Below are 17,586 nucleotides of genomic sequence, written 5' to 3'. Positions count from 1 at the left end.
AAAAGTTTGTGGGTATGCGTGAGCATTTAAAATTGTTGATCCAAACATAGTTTAAAAACAGTCAATAAAATAAGAACATTTTGTGTTAGACTGGCAGCACTTTAGAATTCTTTGTTTTTTTTTTTTTTTTGTTTTTTTTTTTTTTTTGGTCTTTTTCTTTTCACTTTAGAATTCTGTATGAAGGGGCTATCAAGTATATACCTTAATTTAACCTACTCACCCGCTGTCATAGGAAATAGTTTTCTTCATCCAATTTTTATCATAAAGCATGTCATTATGATCATGTTTGTGCATAAAGTTTTAAAAACATGGAGTTCTGAATTATTTCCTTAGGCTAGACCCAATTCTAGGGCTGGAGAATAGGAGCATTTTTGAGACTCTTGATACAACCCACACATAGATCCCATGGATGTGAGGGGATGCCCGCTTTCCCTCAGCCTCACCTGCATTTGGAATTGCACAGCTGCTAGATGAAAGATAGTTCAATACAGATTGAACTCACTCATCCCATTCATTCTGGGATGAATCAACAGGAAATTCTAAGAGGAGAAACTGGTTAGGATCAGAAAACCAGCGAGGGCCCAGGTGCCCAGTAGAGGGCGCTGCAGCGCATGCCGGTCCTTGGCCTGCAGGAGCAACCCGGGGGCATGTGCCAGAGTCGGGCGTACTGGCACAGGCTGCCCTGGAGAGTAGGGTAAGGAGAGCGTGGGGGAGGCAGGAAGGTCCAGAAAGCAGCAGGTCTCCTCCTTTTCAATTCTAGCCTTTCAGCAGGCATCCAGGAAGACAAGTTCTGCTAACAGCCTGGCTCCCTAGCAGGTGTCAGGGCTGAAGAGGCGAGACACTTCCACAGTCCAGAGGTGCCTCTCATGAACCTGAGGCCACCTAAAAAACCTGGAAGCCTGGAGAAAAAGAAGGGGCTGAGGCCCCAGAGACGACGCTAGAGCTGGCCCTGCAGGGCCGCTAAGTGGACTCTACCTGCTGTCGAGAAGGCCCCCAAAGGATCCTTTTTCTCCTAATCTCGAATAGGGCATTGAAAGCATCGACCAGATTGCCAGCCTGTGCCAGTCTGACCTGGAGGCCGTGCGGGGGGCAGCCCGGGAAACCACACTCTCGTTCGGTAAAGTGGCACAATCTGTGCAGCGCAGCGGGGTTCCTGGGGCCCTCAGAACCTGCGAGAGGCCACACCCAGCTCTCCCAGCAGGCAGAACAGCTCTGGGGTACCCGGGATGGGCACCGTTAGCAGCCCTGGCACAGAGCCAACCTTCACCCTTTGTAGCATCCTGCCAAGGCAGGCCTCCTTTATGGCTGGGGTGGCAGGGGGTGTTCGCTGTCTTCTTAGACTTTATGACCTTTGGGACAGAAGCCAGAGGCAAGGCAGGGTTCCGATTCAGCAGGACATCCTAGAGTTAAAGGCAAGGCCCCCCAGGCCATGTGAGTCACCAGGTGGGGGCTCCCGCACATACTCTCTCCCCTGCCGCTTCACAGAGACCACCGAGACCCACAGTCACTCAGCACTAGGGCCGCCTTGGCCCAGGAGAGTCGGAAGTACCAATGCAGGACCCAATCTGGTGACAGGTCCCTTTGCTGTTTCAGGTGAAAAGGGACGGTTAGCTTTTGAGAAGATGGACAAGCTCTGCTCAGAACAAAGGGAAGTCTTTTGCCAGGAGGCAGACGTTGAAATCACAATATTTTAAAAAATCCTGGTTGATGAGCAGAAATCGCACATCGGTCTTTTTGCCGCTGCCCGGCTTGGACATAGCCTGCGCGCTAGGTAATGGTGCTGTGCACTCCTCCAGGAGTGTGAGCTGTCCAGTGCTCTGCCTGAGGCTCCGGCCACTGACCCAGCCCCAGGGCATGGGCTGGTCTTTTGTACAGAAGCAGAAAAAAGCAAGGCAGGGGCTGTCAGGCCTCAGTGGAGCGCTCGACTTCTGGCTGAGGGTCTGTGTGACCTTCCCAGAGATGCAGAGCGGAGCCGCACTAGGTGGCCACCTACAAAAGGGCCAAGGCCAGGCAAGTTGAGGCCCTAAATAAAAGGCTCCAAGACAAGTGTGTAGAACTCCAGGCCTCCCTGCCGGTCAGCTGCTCGGCACTTCTGGGTCAAGAGGCGCTGGGATGCAGCAGGCTGGCAGGTGGCTGGCCCTGTTAATGCAAGACTGCTCAGGTCATTTCAGCAGCAGCCAAGTGTCACCTTGGTGAGCTGGGGAAGGTGGGAAGGCACAAAGCCAGGGTTTCTACAACCACTCTCAGCCTGACCTGCAGCCAGAGTGCCGGTGGAACTCAGACAGCCGCTGGTGGACTGAGAACCTCATTTTCCCCATGTTCAGCAGCACAAACGGAAGCAGCCACCGCATCAGCCCCGCAGCCCTGAGTAGCACGGGCAGTAGGGCCACTCACTTTGGCCATCCGCACCCAAACGCAATCAATCCAGCTTCGGAAGCTACCCTAGGGTCTCGTCAATAAACCGCTACAGAAGCCATCAACTAGCCTGAAGAAAGTTCACTGAAGAACACACTGCTTTAAAGAAAGAAAATTAGTTTCCTATTTAAGTCTTAAAAAAAGCAAACCATGTCCTGAGATGTCTGTGTTAATAGTGCAGACAGAACCTAGGGTTTGAGGTTGCTGTAGCAATGGCATTGGAGAACTTGAACATTCTCATCGATACTTCCTGTACATATTTTGTGCTTTTTTGGTTTAACTTAGTATTTATTTGCCTTGTTCATATGTTCCATTTTCTGAAATTTCAATTAAACTATTTTAATTGGTGTTTCACTTTTTACCCAAAAGAGTAGACAGCAGTTGTTTCCCCAAACACCTGCCAGTGGGGAGGCCACTCCTGTGGTCTTGTGGTGCGCTGTGGGGACACTTAAAGGAGGGCGGCCTCAAGCAGCGGCTCTGGTAAATGCTGTCTCCGGGCTTCTCTGCATGCTCTCGAAGGCTTCAGGCGTGCTCTCCCCTATATGGGCACTCTGCGGCACAGCCTTTGCCCTTTTGCCCCATCTGATTTCTGGCAAACCCCCTCCTCTTTTTTTAAGCATCAGCAGTACCCACTTAAAGCAGGGGTCCTCACCCCCAGGCCACGGACCGGTACCGGTCTGAGGCCTGTTAGGAAGTGGGCTGCATGGCAGGAGGTGAGTGGCGGGTGAGCAAGCATTACTGCCTGAGCTCCACCTCCTGTTAGTTCAGCTGCAGCATCAGGTTCTCATAGGAGCGCGAACCCTATTGTGAACTGCACGTGCTGTTGTGAACTGCCTGTGCGAGAGATCAGGTTGCAAGCTCCTTATGATAATCTGATGCCTGATGATCTGAGGTGGAAGTTTCTATCCCAAAACCGTCCCTCACCACCCCCAGGCCCGTGGAAAAATTGTCTTCCATGGAACCGGTCCCTGGTGCCCAAAAGGTTGGGGACCGTTGCCCTAGAGCATTCTCTTCTTGAAAGCTTAGATGCCCTTTTTTATACCTGAAACAGTGGGAGCAACACTGACATCTGCAGCCCTAGGCCCCTGTGGGTCCACATGACCACGGCCTGTCCTTTCCCCAGTCTCATGAGCCTGGGCCTGCAGCCAGCTTTGAAACAGTCGAGGAACCTTGGAGGGTACCGAGGAACGCTTTGTACTATTTTGGCAACATACTGCAAGTCCAAAATTACTTCAAAATGAAAAGTCAAAAAAATCACTTTGGGGGGAATTTTTACATTGTTTAATTTTGTACACAAATGAAAAACTACTAATTTTTTATCTTATTTCTAAGTCAATTCTGTATCAAATGGACTTTACGTACTGAGATGCAGTAACCATTGTGTCTTACAGGTAACTGGGTAAGGGACATGGTTTTGAGATTACAACTCAAAACACTGTTCTTCAAACAACACTGATAAGTTCGTTAAGTTATCCAAGGGCCCTATACATGGAAAGCGTGGGTTTGGGAAGGAAGTGGGCTGAGGCCGAAGGTGTTCAATAAGCTCACACTCAAGGAAAGCGCTCCAGCCTGAGGGCGCTGGCAATGCCGGGATGCTGAGGTTAATTCTTACAAGTGGAAACCGCTAACCCCAGCTGATTGACAACATCTGTTTCACATCAGCAGGGATGGAAAGAAACAGGAGTTGCTTATCCTGGTTTAGCTCAATTAAGCAAAGAAAAAAACTGGGAAGCACCCCAAATTCACGTTCTTTAGAAAAAAACTTTATTGTTGCAGCTAAAATGCAAACCCATCATGAATATGGCAAGTTGGAAAACTGTACAGTCTGACAGTTCTGTGAGGTCACAGAAGACCCTGAGACACGCCCCCCCACCCACCCGGTCATGCAGCCACGTATCCACACACACCTGAAAAGGTATTATACCAAAACACCTTGCTTTTTTTGTTTGTTTTTATTTTTGTAAAAATGGTTTATTCCATGGCCATTGTAAAAAATAATGACCTGATGAGTAAATATTGGCTTAAGGCATATAGCAGAGCAGCTCGCTACCTCTCTAACATACGTGTAACAAGGTGGAGAGCCAGCTGCTCTCCGAGGATAGGAGGTTAAACCAGTACGTCCATTTTGAAATGCTACTATATATACACACCCAAACTACTACATACATATACAGGACTTAAAAACAACAAGCCCAGCTCAGAATGCTTACAGCCTGGCACCTAAGCCTTATCCACACCTCACCACAGCTCTATGGGGTGATGCCTAGAATGTTCCCACCACAGAATTTCTCTGTACTGGCTTCTACCACGAGAAAGGCAAAATGTGAAAATGCTGGCAAGAGAGTAGCTCGGGAGCTACAGCTGCCGTGTTTTTCTTGTTAAAAAGCCACTTAATGTGGAGGTCTTCAGTTCCCTTTGCAGGAAGAGTCGTGAGCACCATCAGGCCCCACAGGGTTCGAGGGTGGGGCAGACGCGCCTCTCTCGGCAAGGTGAACCCGGACGGAGACGGCGGCAGGCTGCCTAAAGGACCGTCACCCAGGCTGTTTCGAGAAGTGTGGTTTCCAGCAGTTGCCTCTCTTCCAAATCACAGTCTGCTCAAGAAGAATGCTGACTTGGAATGGCGGAGGCTGATCCCAAAGGTGGGGGGCGGGGGGTGTCCCTGCTTGCCTAAATCATGTCCAGAGCGTGAGGTGTGAATATGGCTTCCCATACCCTTGGAATGTCTGAGTTACAGCGAGACCCTGCTGTACCAGGATAGGCCGGGTCTCACCAGGAAGTCACTAGAGTGTCATGCCAGGAATGCGGCAAATGCCTATTCCTGGAAAACTGCACCCTATTGCTGAGTGACAATGACTTCAGCAACAGGCTTAGGAACCACAGCCATGTAATGATCAGGTCATGCACAGGCAGGTTGGACTTGGACATGGGGCACATTAGTAAGCAGAGATCAAAGTTTCTCATTTCAAGCACATATTTTTCATCAGGACACAAGAAGACCTTACATGCATTCTAGTACACACGGGGGAGCAGTGATTGAGAACTAGATCTAGCAGATAACAGGGAGGAGAATAAGCGGGACAAAGTAATCTCACATCATGTTTCTTATTAAATACCCACGTGTTCATTATATATTATAGCATTGTTCTATCTTCTCACGTTACCCACAATATCACTAAATAACGACTGCCTTACAACCGTCCTCCTTCCCAGTACTGGTCTGACGCAGCAGGCCCATGGCAAAGTCTTCCATTCCCAGTACTACCTGAGGATTTATTATTGTACTTTTTGATAAAGCCCTTGATGCAAGGCTGACATCAAAAATTTTTAATACATTATTGGTTCAAGAAAATGCTAGTGCACAATGGACACCTTTGGGGAAAAAACTGTTTAAATAAATATGGAGTGGAGAGTTGCTCCCTGCGATTCAAGGAGGCTGTTGGTGTGCCACCCCCTGGGATGCTCCCGGAGGGAGCCCTGGGTGGGGCGAGCCTCCAGACAGGTGCAGGCCCCTTCCTTCTGCGCCGCCAGCATGGTACTCTCTTTCACTCTCCTCAAAAAATGGCTTGTGGATTTGGTACTCAAAGTGGAAGGGGCAAAAAGTAAAAGGATGAAGGGTGAGACACACATCCGGGGAAGATGGGTTTTAGTGGAGAACCAACGTCCGTCCGGGGCCCGGCTCTCTACGCGGTCCGGCGGCCCTTACCTACCGCGGCATGCCTGCTAGTCGGGCGTGGGCTCTGTGGGCAGAGGCGGACAGTGGGTGGAGGTGGAGTGGAGGAGGGTCAGGCTATGTGTTGCTGTTGAACAGGAACTGGAATGAAACCAAACAGTTCAGATGAGCCCAGACCCGCACCCGCAGAGCTGTCGCCTCATGCACGACCCCGGCCACACCCCCCGGCAACTTCAACCTCCGAGGGAGCAAAGGGGGTTTTGGTTTTATTTTTTACAGTAGCCCCTTCTCCCCAAAAATCACCCCCAAGGAAAAAATTGTTTGCATTTTGCAAAACCATCTGATGTACTCAGATGGCCACCTGAAAAGAGGTAAAATATTTAAAACAATGAAAAAGTCTTAGGAGGTCATTTCCATGGCCAGAGCTCTGAGGCTAGTCCTCTCTCTTCCCCTTACTTAACAGCAACACACGTCTAACGTGTGGATTTCTGCTGAAATGGCACTTCTCCCAATGAGGTGGAGCCCACTCCTCTGAATTAACAGAGGGTTGACATGCTGATGGCCACCCTGTGGTGACCTCTGACCCCCAGGGAGAGGCCTCGAGGACACTCATTTATGGGAATGGGGTGATGAGGCTGGTACATGAGCAAGATGGCTGTCACAGGAGGGAGCAATGGAGAAAGGACAATGGAGACCCAGCGGGGACACTCTGAGCAGAAGCAGAGGCAGGTTCTGGTTTTCTAGATGGCCTTTTGTTGCTGTTCTGACAGTGGGAAAGCTCAAAGACCCTGTCCTGGCTCAGTGTGCACACAGCTGAGGGGGGCTTGAGCGCAATAGCGTCCTAACCCTCTTCTCCAAGGGAGTTTACATTCGTAAAAGTTTGGGATTCCTTCCCTGGGAAATCAAATATAAATTATATAGCTAATTACATCACCTAAGGGTACGAGAAAGGTTCGTAAGTGCCTAGTTTGGTTTTTTTTCCAGAAATAACAAAAAGCTGCTTTTTATAAAGGTTAAAAACAACAATGTGTTGTAATTCTATTTTTTTCCAAAAACAAAGGAATAAAAAAAAGGAGAGAGAGAGAGAGAGAAATAGACGTATTTGGCATTTTCTCTACTTACTCCTGAATAGGTTAAGGCCCTGAGATTAGACTCTTATATTCTTGGGACCAGAGGGCTCCTTAAAACCCCAGTGCATCGATCCTTAATTCTCGTTAGCCCTTCCACAGTTCCAGACTTTAAAAACCTTTGATCTGTTTCTTCTGAGACTGGCTCAGATGCGCCACAGAACTGAATCCTACCATCGGGCTAGCGGCCAGTGCTCTCTGCACGCGAGCATCTCGCCAGCATGTCTGTCAGTGAAAACATACCCTGTAGCAGAGGTACGCGCCGGCTGTGAGGACCGTAGCCACACACATGTTGACCAGGAAGGGCTTCCAGTGACTCAGTGCATGGTCCTCCTCCTTCTTGGGCGGCGACAGCTCCCCTTTGGCTAGGGAGGCAGCCTGGGCACCTCGAAGACTTCCCCCCACGACCCGACTTCTAACTTCAGTGTCTTGACTCAGGCTGAGGAATCAGAGGGGCAGAGATGGTTTACTCACTTTGGAGAAAGTGAATGGCAAGGATGCTATTGTGGCAGGAATTCTGGGAAAAAACAAGCCACATGTAGACAGAGTAGGGTGATGTTAACCTTCCAGCAAGCCAGCCCCTCTGCTTGGAGGGAGGGCCAGGCCAGGGCCCACAACAGCCTGAAGTCCACTTGTCACCCTCTCCCCCAGGTACTTCAGACAGCACCCACACCCAGGGTAGGGTTCACAAGTGCCTGGGCGATTGGGCACTGTGAGGATTTATCTGGCTGGAGGATCCACTGGTGTACACACTATTGTATGACTTGCCTTCTCATGTACTGCAATTGCAATGTCTGGCCACATCAGTACACCCAGATCTCATTCTTTAAGAGCTACAGAATATCCCAACACCGGGAGAGAACGTAATTGATCAGGTCCCTGGTTATATCATTGGCCTGTCTCTAATTTTTCACTACTACAAGCAATGCCACAACAAATACAACTACCTATACACATCTTTACGTGCTTATTTTGAGAGTCGCTGCAGGGTAAATTTCTCCATGTATACAACTGCTGGATCAAGTATGCACACGTCTTAAAATTTCCCTCCGGAAAGCAGGTACCAAGGGCACGGCCGGCAGTCATCTCCAGCTGGAACTAACACCTGCTCGTTCTGCGAGCTTTCCGTGCACGGCCACCTACTGCAAGCAGCCTTTCCTGACCACTTCAGTGGACACCTCTATCACATCACTGTCCATGGGCTCCCACCAAAATATGCTTTGGGTCTGCCTTTTTCCCAACAAGATGATCTAGAACACAGACCAGGGGACATGTTCTAGTTAACTCAGTACACCACACGTATCAATAGGTACTCAATAATGGTTGTTAACCTGCAAGCAAGTAAAATGGGATTTAATCAAGACAACATAAAAAAGGTTACATTCCCCAAAGGACCACTGTGGGGACTGAGGGTACATGGTCAAGCCTGGACATCACATTTCAGGACTGTCCGGAAGCCTGGGGGAGGGCGCTATCGTCAGGGGGCAGAAAAACGCTACTTGGTGGCACCGAGCCCCTCATTCCAACAAGCACCACAAGGTGGCACTAGAAGCCCACAGAAGTGGCTCATGTCCTGCAGCCACCCTGTGCCCAATACCGGGCCTCCCGCAGTCAGGAGTGGAGTGGCTGTGGTCCACACGCCCTGTTCCCCAAGGATGCGGAAGCACTGCTTGCCAACAGGAGGCTGCGTCCACAGGGTTTCAGTACCAGTGTGTGTTTCTAGAACAGAAGGTCATCTCCCCTCAACCCAACAAGCTGGGACCCAATCATATTACCTTTCCATGCTGTAGGGTGCGGCGTTTAAGGGGCTTCCTGTTTCTTCCTTGACGGGGCAGTCTTTATCCTCCTGGGTCTCATCCTTCACCCACTGGTGATTTGGGAAGAACTCCCTGCATTTCCCATTGTGTGGCTCCAGGATTCGTTTGGGTGGCCGGGGAGGTGGGGGGACGTGCTCGGGTGGGGGCTCCAGGTCCTCGTGGGAAAGCTCCTTCCACTGATCCTTGAAAGAGCAGCAAGAGGAAGTCCTATTAGTGTTCGCGTCGGCTGGTTTGTCAGGAAGTCCCCTTGCGTGAGCAGAGGTGACGGCTTGGCGAGGGGCTCTCGGCCTCTCAGAGCTGCAGTCATGTACTTGGAAGATGAAATCTTTTGAAAATAAAGTCTCTTCTTCCTATCAATGCTCTCTGTGAGCACGTCAAAGGCACAAAGTGCAACATGGTGAACATTTTGACAACTTTCTAGCTATTTTAAACATGAAGGGTAGCTGTTTCCCCTGACACCAGACGGTGTTTGAACTTTTACAACTGACAGCCTCCTTCAAAGACAAAAAAGTTAAAATGGTCACACCTGGATTCAAACAAAGGCAACGCTGACCTGCACGGAAGAGTCCCCCATGATGAATTTGGCACCTTCGATCACAGCCAGGTAGGAGAAGCGCAGCTGGTCTGCCGTCTGGATCAGCCCCATCCGAAACTTCCTCATTTCTAACAGCACTTTCTTGATATCAACGGAAGAAGGGTCTTTCCTCTTGTCCATCTGAAAGCCAGAGAGGTGACATAATTCAGCCAGGTCCAGTTCTCAAGGGCAATGTGACTAACACAGTTAGATGTCTGTCCCCTCCCAATCTCATGCTGAAATGTGATCCCCAGTGTTGGAGGTGGGGCTGGGTGGGAGGTGCCTGGGTCAGGGGGGCAGGTCCCTCATGAAAGGCTTGGTGCCCTCCCTGAGGCAATGCATTCACAAGATATCTGGTTGTTAAGAGTGTGGGACCTGCCCATCTCTTGCTCCCACTCCCCTTCGCCTTCCACCATGACCGGAAGCTCCCTGAGGTCTCCCCAGAAGCCGAACAGGTGCTGGCGCCATGCTTGTACAGCCTGCAGAACCGGGAGCCAGTTAAACCTCTTTTCTTTATAAATGACCGAGTCTCAGGTATGCCTTTATTAGTAATGCAAAAACAGACTAACACAGTGAGTCTCTTTTGGAAGAGGAGTGCTTCGGTTTCTATTTAGGAGAAAACATCACAGCAGAGCAGGTGAAGGAGCTCCCCAGGGTGTCTGCAAGGGCCTCCTTACCAGCAAGAGGCAGGTATCAGCCAGACAGAAGGTCCCAGACCTGCCGATCCCCGCACTGCAGTGCACCACGACGGGCCCGTGCTCCGGGCTGAGTGACCCTGACTCTCGGACTTTGAAAAGAAAGTTCAAGAATGAGGCTGGCGATTCGGGGACTCCAAAGTCAGGCCATGTGGTATAGTGGAAATGTAAGATCTCTCGAGTTTCTTGGATCTGAAAGAGAAAAATACTCATGATGATTCTAAGAGAATCATCTGTACAGAAATCACTAATTCCAAGTACACACAGAATCACCTTCCACTCATCGACCTCTAAGAGGAACATTAAATCTCAGACTTTCTCCCAGGGTCCACACACCCAGTCAACCAATACCACACCCTGGGGCCAGGCCCTGGGCTTGACACTGAACCTGCAGGGCGCACCTGCTTAGACTTCACGTCCCTTCGGATTGAAGAGTCCCCTCACCTCTTTTCTCTTTTCTCCCTATCACTTCTACTGTCTACATGGTCACAACTGGTTTCTCTCTGTCTCATGAGTCACAATGATGCTGTGTGGCCACCCACAAAATCCTGTCATGAAGCCCTGCAAGGCCTCCCATGAAAAAGTGAACAAGGAACAGCAGGTGAGGCACTGGCTCTGGGCAACTTTCAGACAGGGCTTCAAGATGATCTGGAGGTTTCAGAGGATTGTCACTTTAGAGAAAAAAGTAACAGACTTGGTCTCCAAAGACTGGTGACTCCAAGGTGTGGCTCAACACTCAGCTGAAGAGGTAGTCAGGGCAAATGACATTAGCCTATGAACCAAGTGTGTCCTGGGTGCTGGCACTGCGCCTTCCCACCAGCTGCTCCAGGCAGGCACTCCCATCCATTTTCCTGATGAGGAGGTGGACATTTGGAGGTAGAGAGTCCATGCTCAAAGCCTGCTGTAGACACTTTTGAAAGGTGGACCCCAGCCCTTGTCCCAAAGTGTCTCTTCCCCTGGCTGAGTCTGCCCCACAGGAACAGAAACAATGGCCTGGGTTCTGTTTCCAGCTCTGCTCCTTCCTTGAGGCTTCCGGCGGCTGTGATCAAAAGGCAGCCCTCACTAGGGGGAGTGCCCAACATCTTCAGTGACCTAAGAGCTCATAGTAAATGGGAACCAACCACTTGGTAAGCAAGGCCCTGAGAGGGAAAGGGCTCCTGGAAGTGAAAGTCTCCTAACATGGGCCCAGGAAGACAGCCACAGACAGGAACCATACCAGCCTGGAGGGTTTCCCTGTGGCCTAGTGCCAGGGCCACCTGGAGAGCAGCTGATGGCAGAAGGATTCAGGCCAGAGATCTGCTCATGATGCCTTCCTTCACTTGACGAATGTCCATACTATGCCAATCATGTGCCAGTTACCGTGCCAGGGAGGCAGGGGCAAAGATACCACCTCACCCTCACAGAGCTCATGGCACAGTTACTAGGACCTCCCCCAACTCTGCTGGGATGAAAATAATACATGTTTAACCCTGCCTCAGCCATTAACTACACTAGTAAATAATATTTAATATTTATTAAATATTAAATACAGTATCTTGCACAGAACAAGGAGAAATTTGTGTATGTTAGGATAAATGCTAGAATCACACTAGGCAATTCCATCATTCTTTCCTCTCTAGAAAATGGTATCCATATAACCTTAATGACATTAAAGAAAAAGAAATACCTCTTCTATTTGGGGCGTGCAGGTGAGTGGGGAAGAAAAGGACTTAAAATGTATTTTAAAAAATTAATATTATTATTTTGAGACAGAGTCTCGCTCTGTCGCCCAGGTTGGGGTGCAGTGGCATGATCTTGGCTCAATGCAACCTCCACCTCCCAGGTTCAAGCAATTCTCTGCCTCAGCCTCCCGAGTACCTGGGATTACAGGCACTTGCCACCACGCCTGGCTAATTTTTTTGTGTGTGTTTTTAGTAGAGACGGGGTTTCACCATCTTGGCCAGGCTGGTCTTGAACTCCTGGCCTCGTGATCCACCTGCCTCGGCCTCCCAAAGTGCTGGGATTACAGGCGTGAGCCACCGCGCCTGGCCGTTAAAATGTATTTTAAAACTGAGTAAGAAGCAAGCATGCCAAACTCAAGTTTTCTTTTAATCCTTGCAGGTGTGGGTTGCCGCCCACTGATACCCTCCCTCACACCTGCCCACATCTTTCACAAGGAATTCACTCCAGCCTTGTGCTAGAACAGACAGCCATGGCTGAGAAAAGCCTTTTAAAAACAAAGTCTGTTGGAGCAAACAGATCCTAACACCAAAACCTCTGAGCTGGCTGTATTCATTCTGCCAAGCAAAAAGCACACAGCTCTTCTGCTCTGTTGAAATTCAGTTTCCCTCAACAAGCAAAGAGTTCCCCAGAAGTCACTCTTAATGTCAGGTTTGCAAATGCTAAGAAGCATTTCTTTAAAAGTCTACTGCATAAATCCTCTAGCACATTCCAACATGCTGCCCATGTTACTCCTGAGAATCTTCCAGAAAGCGCCTCCATCCACTGTACTCAGAGCCCCTCTGCCCTGCCAGGGCTATGGCAGGACTGCTGACTCTGAAGCGGTCACCACCAGAGGGCAGAAAGCACTCGCAGCAGCTGCACTGCTACCATCCTCAGGAGCCAGGCAGCCCGAACCCCTTCCCTACTTCCTGGTAACCTGTGCTAAATTCTAGATCTTACTTTCACTACTCTTTTTTTTTTGAGACAGGGTCTTGCTCCGTCACCCAGGCTGGAGTGCAGTGGTGCAAGCATAGCTCACTGCAGCCTTGAACTCCTGGGCACGAGCAATCCTCCTACCTTAGCCTCCTGAGTAGCTGGACTATAGGGGAGTACCACTATGTCTGGCTAATTGTTTTTGTTTTTTTTGTAGAGACGGGGGTCTCGCTATGTTGCCCAGGCTGGTCTTGAACTACTGGCCTCGAGAGTAATCCTCCTGGCCTCAGCCTCCCCAAGTGCTGGGATTAAAGACATGAGCCACCGCAGCTGGTTTACATCAACTATGAAATGAATGGCAGGAACCATAACGATTAAAAAATAGTACTTGAGAAGGGGAGGCATGGGGTCAGCCAGAAGCAGATCCCTCCCCACCCACACAGCCCTGGAGCCCCACTCCACATGGTCTCCCTACAGCTCCATCTTCCCTTTAGACAAAGCCCGTGCTACACACCCACAGTAACTGCTAACCCTTCCCACATAGGACCTCCCAGAACCCTTGCAAAACCTGAGTTTGACAGAAGAGGAAACGGAGACACCGTGACGGGCTGGTAAGGTGGCACCAGGATTCAACCCCAGTTAGGTTTCAGAGGTTGGTGGCTTGCCACTCTTCACTGGCGCCCCCAGGTGCTGCCTGGCACTCCCTCCACTGTTCCCCAGAATGACATGAACACCTCCAAGTTACGGATCCAGGGGAATTATTCTGAAGCCCCAGGAGCAGAGCCTTCAGTGGTGGTGCTGCTTACCACAATGCCTTGCCATGTTCCAAGACCAGCTTTTACCAAGCAAGTAGCTGGTGTTATAAACTCTTCCCACAACAAATAAACCCAAGACCAGGCCTAGAAAATTTCCATTAGCTATAAAACTGGAGTGAGACCCTAGACCCCTTCTTCCCTCTCTTCAGACTCAAAGACTGAGGACCACAAAGAAGGCAGCATGCTTCGCTGGGGCCTGCGGACTGCCGCTTCGGTCCCTCTGCAGCTGCACAAGCAGGAACCGGTCTTTTGGGCAAGAAACTCTCCTTTCCCTAAGAACTGGAGTTAACTGTTGTTAAAGGTCAGGGAGAGCACTGTGGTTTCCACCCTCCCTGGGCATTCCTGGGCACTCGGTAGGTGCACAAGTAAGCTCCGCTCACCTCAGTGCCAAAACCACGTCTTGCTCGGGGTATACAAAAGCCAGGAACACCGGCATTAGGTAATGTCACCCAAGGGATAAAGGAAGAGGCATCTGAACCAGTAGCCGCCTGAAGTGCTGAAGTGCGTGCCATACTCACTGTAAGATTTTCCAATTCTAGCTGTCGCACTGTATAATATGACTTGATATCTTCAGAGATCAATGTTAATTTCAAGTTTGTGTCTTCAAAGATCATTTCTTTTTCTTCTTTTTGTGGCCAGTACTGTGCGCATTTTAACTGGGGGAACAAATAACAGTGAATTATTGTGAGCAACCGTTTTCCTATGGCAGGATGCCTAGAGCACATCCCACAAGCTTCATGATAACCCAAAGATCTGGGGTTTTCTGATCATGGAAGCCATGGTCAGCACAGATGCCTGCCTCACGGGGAGATGGGGGTGCGGGCACGAAGCTGCTGATGGGGGCAGGTTGTGCAGACAGGGCTCAGACTTCCAAACCCATTAGCTCCCTGGTCCAACACGGCAATGGGGTCCTGCAGGGCTCTGACGCTTTCTCACAGTCTATGAGGTGAAGCCAGATTGTATAAAAGGCTTTGAAACTCCTCTATGCAGCCATTTCAAACATTACACAGGACCTGATCAGGCTGCTGGCATAGAATGTAGGTGCCTTACTCTGCACAGAAAACTCACAGGCAATTAAAAACAAAACTGGGAGAGACAGCAGGTGAGGCCCTTTGGAAAGCCTGAACGGTTGTCACCAAATGCAGACTCCCTTTCAGAGAAGGCTTGGAGACGGGCTCCCCAGGGCTTGCCCTTTCATTCTGGTTTGGTTCAGTTCATTCAGAAAAATACTTTTGATAATCTCAGACACTATTTTGATGTTCTCGATTTAAATGTAGCTTGTTAAATTTTTCTTTAAAACAAGCAAATTTATGAAAATTTGGTTTCATTTAGGGTCTAAGACAAAAACGGACTCGAATTTAGTGACATTTACTGAATCTGCCTCAGTTATGCAAACGTTTCTGCTCATGGATAACCGTTGTGGACAAAAATGGCAGGTCAACAGGGGCAGAGCTACCGGGTCAACCTGACCATGTGCCTGGACATAGGGAAGCTCAAAGCCCTTACGATTTTCAGCAAAAGAAATGTCAGCGTGTGTCAACAGCTCTTTGGCAAATGACACTTGCAGTTCACATGCACTGACCCACTCAATACCTCCTCTGGGGCAAAGGATGGTGTGGGTGAAGGGAACCACTTCAGGGCCAGCTGTCTGTGAGGAGAGACTGCTGTGCCCAGCAGTGACAAGGTGGGCTATGGGGGAGGGCTGAGGGGGAAATGCTACGGACAGGCAGCAGGAATTCAGAAGAGGGAAATGTTTCAGGTCAGGCAAAATTACAGGAAAGAGAGATCAGAGAAAGCTCTATGCAAGAGGCAGGTTTTGAAAGATGACTAGGATTTCCTAGGCAGTGACTGCAAATAAGCCAGGCTGAAAAGAGCAGCTGGAGAAGGGGCCAGCAGAGGCCCAGATCACAGCCGACTGGCAGCAGGCCCAGGGACCTGTGGCATCATCTGGGGGCAATGAGGAGCCAGGAAGCACTTGAGGAGGATGAATATAGAACCACAAATGCCTATTGGTCCTGCTCTACTGAAGCTGGAAGCTGCCCAAAAGACAAAACCAAAGCAAAATGTGGGAGAAACAAATGAAGAAACACCAGGTTGTGATGCCAGCATCGCAGCAAACTTCTCAGTGCCAGACCAGAAGCCAACAGAGCTTTCTCAAGAGTCTGGACACGGGCCTGTCTGAAGTCTTAGCCAGTTTCATCCATGTCACCTTCCTGGATCAATGATGAGTTGCCAAAAGTGAACTCTGGAATGGGGACAATCTGTCACCACTGAAGCAATTCTGCCACTCAGCATGGAGGCGCTAATTACATGGCAAGACCCCCACCTAGCCACAGTGGGTGTGGCAGATGAAAGCAGGAACTTAAAAGAATGTGAAAAGATGCATTAATCCCACACTTCTAACAAGTAGATCTTATAATGCCTCAAGACCCCAGAAACAAGAGACTGATCTGATAAGTTCCACACCACCCATGCTGAGGTGCGCATTCCACACAGTGAGCAGAGAAGGAAGCAAAGAACAGAAATGCAGGAGGAAGAGGCCACCATTCCTCATCTCATAAGCAGGGTAGATGAGTCTTAAATCTCACCTCCAGACAGCAAGCACTCACTTTCAAAACCAAACCTAATGCCTAATAACCCTCTGTAATCTGGGTAAGGACTAAGACTTTGGAACTGTACAAGTGAGGAATTCTGTCATACAACTAAGTGTCAATCACCCAATATTTATTTTTAAGGACTCTCAGGTGTCTACAGCAGCAAGCTATGCCCTGTCATTTCCAACAGAAATTTTTGTTTTAAACACATAAAATTTTTAAAAGGCACAAGATCACTATTTTCAGTTACCCTATTACAGTGATATATACTGCCATGAAAAGTAGATAGATTTTTATTAGAACATAGTCCTTCACCAGGCCTCAAACTGAGTCCTATCTTGGGTTGGCACCAGAGAAATATGGTGGTGCCAACATGCTGGCATCTCTCGTAGTTGCTGTTTCCACCATGAAGGCAGATGTTAAAGAGTCCTTGGGGCCTTCCCAAACAAGTGGGCAGGCGGTGTTTAGAAAACCTATGAAAGACATCTACATTAACCCTGTGACAGGTAATTTGGTTTTGCCAAAAATTATTAACACAGAGAACTAAGTAATTCTTAACACAGAGAACTAAATACAAGAGAGTGCAGTGTCTTGTGCATGAAAGCACCTGAAAGCAAACGGCAGCTTTAGTGCAGATTTCAGGAGAGAGATACAGGTGAGATTCTGCAATGGCCAATTAAACTGGCCTTGCTTACTTCCCCCATCTAAACAACAATCCCAACCCTTACGCCATGGTGCAGCCTACACTGACGTGTCTAAAGTCAATCCTTAAACAGCACCAGTGAGAACTCTAGCCATCTGGATGACCCCAGTCTAACACACACAATCATCTTCCACATAACCGGTTTCCAGGAAGCCCAGGGTCCCAAAAGACAACAGGCATGTTTGCCAAAAGTAAGAGGGAGCATCCTACACTATTTGGTGAAGGAAGGAAATCAGAAAACAAGTATGCATTAAATGAAAACTCCCTAAAAGCTGGTTTTACCACAAGCTGTGTGGATCATTTATAATTAGATTAGCTGAGCAAATAAGATACTGTAACTTCTCATGATTTTTCCCAGCCAGCCCTCTGGGAGGGATAATGCTGATACAGAATTGAAAATGTTGATCCCAAAGAAACTTTAACAATCTCACACCATACATTGTTTTTCATGCCAATTTGCATGCCTAAGTAATCCTCCAGTGGAATGGGATACTTAACAAAGGAAAGCAGGGACTGCTGGCACAGTTATCACAGTAAACTAC

At 49.1% G+C, this 17,586-nt stretch overlaps 2 protein-coding genes across 4 annotated transcripts in view; one reads left to right on the top strand and one right to left on the bottom strand.

Moving 5' to 3' along the window:
• The window catches only part of RIPOR3 (RIPOR family member 3), a 106,018-nt gene extending 103,235 nt beyond the window's left edge, over positions 1–2,783 (top strand). For 2 of the 3 annotated variants that reach the window (XM_030914148.1, XM_030914147.1), the window contains exons 21-22: positions 1,027–1,117; positions 1,594–2,783. In XM_030914148.1, coding sequence (XP_030770008.1) covers positions 1,027–1,117; positions 1,594–1,694 — 192 coding nt within the window. In that variant the 3' untranslated portion in view covers positions 1,695–2,783. Of the gene's footprint in view, positions 1–760; positions 930–1,026; positions 1,118–1,593 lie in introns of those variants that run through there. The other variant, XM_030914149.1, reaches the window with a different exon arrangement.
• A 1,373-nt stretch (positions 2,784–4,156) lies between these two features.
• PTPN1 (protein tyrosine phosphatase non-receptor type 1) overlaps positions 4,157–17,586 on the bottom strand; it is a 73,988-nt gene continuing 60,558 nt past the window's right edge. Inside the window, exons 5-10 of the mRNA XM_010383840.2 lie at positions 14,266–14,403; positions 10,281–10,490; positions 9,583–9,744; positions 8,988–9,211; positions 7,456–7,651; positions 4,157–6,226 (exon numbers count right to left, since the gene is read on the bottom strand). Of these exons, the coding sequence (XP_010382142.1) occupies positions 6,203–6,226; positions 7,456–7,651; positions 8,988–9,211; positions 9,583–9,744; positions 10,281–10,490; positions 14,266–14,403 (954 nt within the window). The 3' untranslated portion in view covers positions 4,157–6,202. The remainder of the gene's footprint in view (positions 6,227–7,455; positions 7,652–8,987; positions 9,212–9,582; positions 9,745–10,280; positions 10,491–14,265; positions 14,404–17,586) is intronic.

The sequence above is a fragment of the Rhinopithecus roxellana genome, chromosome 13 (assembly GCF_007565055.1).
Source record: "Rhinopithecus roxellana isolate Shanxi Qingling chromosome 13, ASM756505v1, whole genome shotgun sequence".
Lineage (NCBI taxonomy): Eukaryota > Metazoa > Chordata > Mammalia > Primates > Cercopithecidae > Rhinopithecus > Rhinopithecus roxellana.
The sequence above is the reverse complement of the archived record's forward strand: the minus strand, read 5'-3'. Positions and strand labels throughout refer to the sequence as shown.